The 5,252-nt window shown below is 44.5% G+C and overlaps 1 protein-coding gene across 1 annotated transcript; it reads right to left on the minus strand.

Annotated features, from left to right (window-relative positions):
- Positions 1-2,076: 2,076 nt before the first annotated feature.
- LOC115424865 (tripartite motif-containing protein 16-like) lies at positions 2,077-3,937 on the minus strand. Its single transcript, XM_030142263.1, has one exon. It carries the CDS (start codon positions 3,742-3,744, stop codon positions 2,077-2,079), a length of 1,668 nt encoding a protein of 555 aa, XP_029998123.1. The 5' UTR covers positions 3,745-3,937.
- Positions 3,938-5,252: the final 1,315 nt, after the last annotated feature.

The raw sequence follows: 5,252 nt of genomic DNA on the forward strand, positions 1-5,252 counted from the left end.
AGATTAGGTGTATGAAGAACAGCAAATTTAAAATAATGGTATGAATTACAGTGTATAGGATGATGCATAAGTGTCCACGGTGTTGGCTGATATGGAACTAAAACAACAAAACCCATGAATATACAAAAGAACAGCTGTACAATAACTGTCCACTGGAGTGACCATTATGCATGAAAGGGTTAAGGACAAATGTGTCCATTTTCTAAGATGGTGGACATCTACCTATTGAACTGGATCATCCAACATTTTTAGCCCGTTTACACGACCATAAAAAACCAATAACTATTAATAATCAGATAAATGGAATAATCAGATATGATGCGTTTACATGCACTTCAGAAATCATGGAAAAACCATGCTTCCATGTTTCAGTCCGTTATTGGATTTCTTTGGGGGTTTGTACGTACGTAGTGATGATAGAATCCAACTTCCTATTCTGGTCTTCAGCTCATGTTTGACTAAATCACTTCTGTTTTCTCTGATTTCTATTTTCTTGCACATGCTCAGATGGAACAGAATGAACTCAATCAGATGAACAGGTTTCCGTGTATGAGCTCAGCCTCCGTCTGAGTTGGTTCATGATCTCCACTTCTATCGCTGTCTCTGAATCCATGTCCGTGCTTCTTCTGTAGGAAACAGGACGGAACAGTAGATTTGAACTCAACTGGTCCAAAGTAAAAAAACGGCTCCACTTCGTTTGACTCGGTCCAAAGCACAGACACCATGAAAGTCTGGTTGTGTGCTCCTCAGTTAATGACAGCTCTGTGAATATCACAGCTGGTTCTACAAACAGACTATTGGTGGTTGATAGTCACATACACTTGACCATTAGAATCCTCACAAAAAAGTCTGAATGGGACCAAATCTGGATTGTGAGGTCAGGAAAAAAAAAAAAAAGAAAGCTGATCTGTTTTTGTGTTGTGTGATTTAGAGACAGATACGAAAAGACAGATTTGATCAACTGGCTCAAAGTCAGCGATGAGTTTAATCTTCATCTTACCAGCTGGAGTCCAACTGGACCCCAGGACATGATTTTTATATGTCTCTGCTGTATCATTCATTTGAATGATCACATTGTGCTAGGAGTTTGTCTGTCTGTATGTCCATGTTTGGTTGCTTATATTAGTTCCAAAAAAACTCTGACATAATGGGTACTGTATTCAACTTGCAATCGGGGTCCAAATGGACCCCAGTTGAATAGTGTTTTTTCTTAGTCCATAATTCACTCATTCATTCATTTTCTGAACCCACTTTATCCTCATTAGGGTCATGGGGGTCGCTTGGAGCCTATCCCAGCTACATAGGGGCGAAGGTGGGGTACACCCTGGACATTTCACCAGTTCATTGCAGGGCTGAACATATAGAGACAAACAATCACTGTCACTTTCACACCTATAGGCAATTTAGATTAACCGTTTAACCTATCAGTGCATGTCTTTGGATGGTGGGAGGAAGCCGGAGTACCCAGAGAAAACCCCACGCAGACATGGGGAGAACATGCAAATTCCACACAGAAAGGTCCCACCCCCATCGACTGGTGTTGGAATTGAACCCAGGACCTTCTCGTTCATAATTGAGAAACTAAAATATAATTTTATTATTTGTTTCAGTAAGTGATGGTGAATAGAAATAGAAGAGCAAGGTCCACTGCTGCACAAGCCCTTAGGTCTATTTTAGAGGTAGAGGACAGCTCTGAGGCTGAAGGTTCCGAGACATCCGACCCAGAAGTCGATCACATCTCGGAACCATCTGACTACAGTGATACTGAATCTGTTCAGGAAGTTTGTGTGGCCCAAGATGCTGCAAACCAACTTCCTCAACCTGATGAGATTGTTGTTGGAGCTAGACCAGATCAACCTGTCCAGCGAGCTGATGGCCGGGGTTGTGCAAGGGGTCGAGCAAGAGGTTATCGTAACAGTGTTTTACGATACAAATTGTTTTCATACGTAATAAAAACATTCCAAAATGACGTTTCCTGTCTGTTACTAAGACGTGATATCACCATATATTACAGTAGGGTCCACATGGACCCCGGTTGGTAGGATTAGGATATGAAATATGTTGGTAGGATGAAGGTTATTGGAGTTTAGGAAAGTGGGCAGTGTATCCAAAATAAAGACCAAGTCCAGCGTACAGAGGTTGAGCAAATGTGGTCTGGACTCTGCGGATCAGAGTCATGGTTTCAGAGATGCTGTAGAAGGACAGAATACCTGCTGTGGGATCCAGGTACACTCCAATTCTGGAGGAAACTGGACATGGGACAGAAGACTGGACACCGTTATGACGAAATAAAGGAGACTTATCATTAGAATCGAAAGCCCAAGATTTGTCATTGTTTCCAAACAGAAATTCAATAGAGTCTCCTTCTCTCTCAATATCCTTATATGCAACTGCGACCGCAACATCCTCCCCCCTCCACTCCACCTCCCAGTAACATCGACCAGTCAGACTCTCTCTGCTCAGGACCTGTTCCCAGTCACTGAATCTGTCTGGATGATCAGGATAGTTCTGTGTTTGACTCACAAGTGTTACTCTTCTATTCTGCTCTGACAGTGACAGACGTTCATTCACTGTGTTTGGATCCAGTGTGATTTGACGTGAATATTGTAAGAATCCTGCTCTGGTCTGTGGTTCTGGTTCTAGTAGAACCAGTGTTTGAGTGATGCTCAGTGAGATGTTGGTCCATTCCTCTGTCAGACTGAGCTGGAGTTTCTCTCTGAGCTCTAACACAGCTGTGGTCACATCCTCAAAGTAACTCTGAGGACGGATGTGGATGTGGGATGAGTCTGGATCTTCTCTGAGTTTGGACACTGATGGATACTGGAGTAAAAACTGGTTGTGGTCGTGTGTGTGTGACAGTTTGTCCATCTCAGTGTCTTTCCTCCTCAGCTCAGTGATCTCCTGCTCCAGCTTCGACTCCAGCTCTTTGACTCGACTCACTTCAGTTTCCTCCTTGGATCTGATCTGCCGCTCCACATCACTCCTTCTTTCCTCCATCAGTCGGATCAGCTCAGTCAGGATCTTGTGGTTCTTCTCCACTGCTTCGTCAGCACAGGGACTGATGTTCTCCACCTTCTGTTGAAGCGCCTTCACATCTTTCTGTTTGTCTTTGATTCTTTGCTGGGTTTTCTGTCGACTCACCTCCAGCTCCTTCTGCCTCTCAGTCCTTTCTGCTGCAGATGACACTGTGTCGTGGCCTTTATGTTCATCCACAGAGCACAGATAACAGATACACTGATGATCAGTGCGGCAGAACATCTTCATCACCTCATCGTGACGAGAGCAGACATTCTCCTGGAGCTTTTCCGATGGATCCACCAGCTTGTGTTTCTTTAACGGAGCCACATTATAATGACGCTGAAGGTGTTTGTCACAGTAAGAAGCCAAACACACCAGACAGGACTTGACAGCTTTCAGTTTCCTCCCAGTGCACACATCACAGACCACATCTTCAGCTCCAGCGCAGCAGTGATCAGCTGCAGCAGCTCCAAGTCCAGTCTTCTTCAGCTGTTCCACTACAACTGCCAACATGGTGTTTTTGACCAGGACAGGCCTGGGTGTGAAGGTGTGTCTGCACTGAGGGCAGCTGTGGAGGTTCTTCCCGTCCTCTCCATCCCAGTGGGTTTGAATACAGCTCATACAGTAGCTGTGTCCACAGGGAATAGTCACCGGATCCTTCAGTAGATCCAAACAGATGGAACAGGAAAAGGTTTCCTGGTCCAGCTCAACTCCTTTCTGCTCCATTTCTGCTTCGTGTCTCAACGACTGGTTCAGTTTCACTGAGTGAAAGCAGTTTGAGCTCTGATCTGTTCAACATGTGCAGTGTTTCCTGTCTGCTGTCTGGATCCGCCTCCTGTTGGCTCCGCCCCCCTGTAAACGGTCAGATCTACAGGGGAGGAGTCGAGGTCATGTGAGGACAGAGTGGAGCTGCTGTGTTTGTTACTGTGTGTGTGTGTGTGTGTGGGGTGGGGTGTACTGATTTAATATGTAAAGCACTTAGTTCTACATTTCACTGTATGAAAGTGCTATATAAATAAAGATTGATTGATTGTGTGTGTTGTATCTGTGGTCCATGAAATGATGCTTCAGCCACAGTGACTTGTTTTTCAGTAGGAAACTTCAGCTTTGCTGATCTTGGGAGTTGTTGTGTAAAAATGCTGAGCTAAGGTTCTGTGAATTATTGGATCTGTTTAATGTGCTCAGGTTTTTTGGAGCAGAAGCTTTACTGTGTAGAACATGAAGACACATATCTGTTCAGTTCGGGGCTCTCCACATCCATTTTCTGATCAACCTGCTAGTTCCACCTGTAACCGAAATGAAGCAGACTTCAGCTGTTAGTTTAACTGCTGACATGTGGACATCAGTCTACATGGATGCGTACCTTGGCATCACTTGCCATTATGTGTCAGACAGCCCAGATCTGGCTGCTGTGCTTTTAGGTGTGCAGTATTTTCCTCTGACCCACACAGCAGCTAATATTGCAGATGCCATCATAAATTTGACGACTGAGTGGGGAATCACTGAAAAGGTCTGTGGGATGGTTACTGATGGGGCTCACAATATTGTGGCAAGTATGACTCAGTTAAACATCAGACACATTTATTGCTTTGCCCACATGCTGAATCTCATTGTTAAAAACTCACTATGTCAGACTTCTGAGCTGGAAAACATACGCAGTAGGGCCCGCAAAATAGTGGGACACTTCAAGACCTGGTTCAAAAGCAAAAGAAAAGTTGTGCTCTATTCAAGTCGATATGGGCATGCCACAAAACAAGCTTGTTCAAGAGGTGGAAACGAGCTGGAACAGCACTTACGCCATGTTCCAAAGGCTTTATGAGCAGACAGAACCATTAGGGGCAGCCCTGGCACCACTTAGCACTGACATAGTGCCTTTCACTGCTGATGACTATGCAGCAATCAACCAGTGCCTGACAGTTTGAAGGCCATTCTATCAGGCAAATATTGCGCTGTGAGGAAAGGGGAGTGTCAGGGTCAAAGGCCATTCCTATTGCCAAAATGCTGAGACATGTAATTTTTGCCGAATGTGCCCAAATGTACCCTTGTATTGGTGCCACTCTTGCCAACCATTTGAAAAATTATTTGACTGAAAAATTCAGTGGCTTGGAAAAGGTGAAGTCCCTGTCTGTGGACACCATCTTAGATCTATGGTTCAAACAGGCTGGCTTTACTAATCCAGCTAATGCTCAGGCTGCTGTTGAAGATGTGCCACTGGAGAATGCAACAACATCTAC

Source organism: Sphaeramia orbicularis, chromosome 1 (genome assembly GCF_902148855.1).
Source record: "Sphaeramia orbicularis chromosome 1, fSphaOr1.1, whole genome shotgun sequence".
Lineage (NCBI taxonomy): Eukaryota > Metazoa > Chordata > Actinopteri > Kurtiformes > Apogonidae > Sphaeramia > Sphaeramia orbicularis.

What these genes read in the sequence shown, in the direction of transcription:
- LOC115424865 (XM_030142263.1), bottom strand. Translation starts at nt 3,744, where the DNA reads ATGGAGCAGAAAGGAGTTGAGCTGGACCAGGAAACCTTTTCCTGTTCC.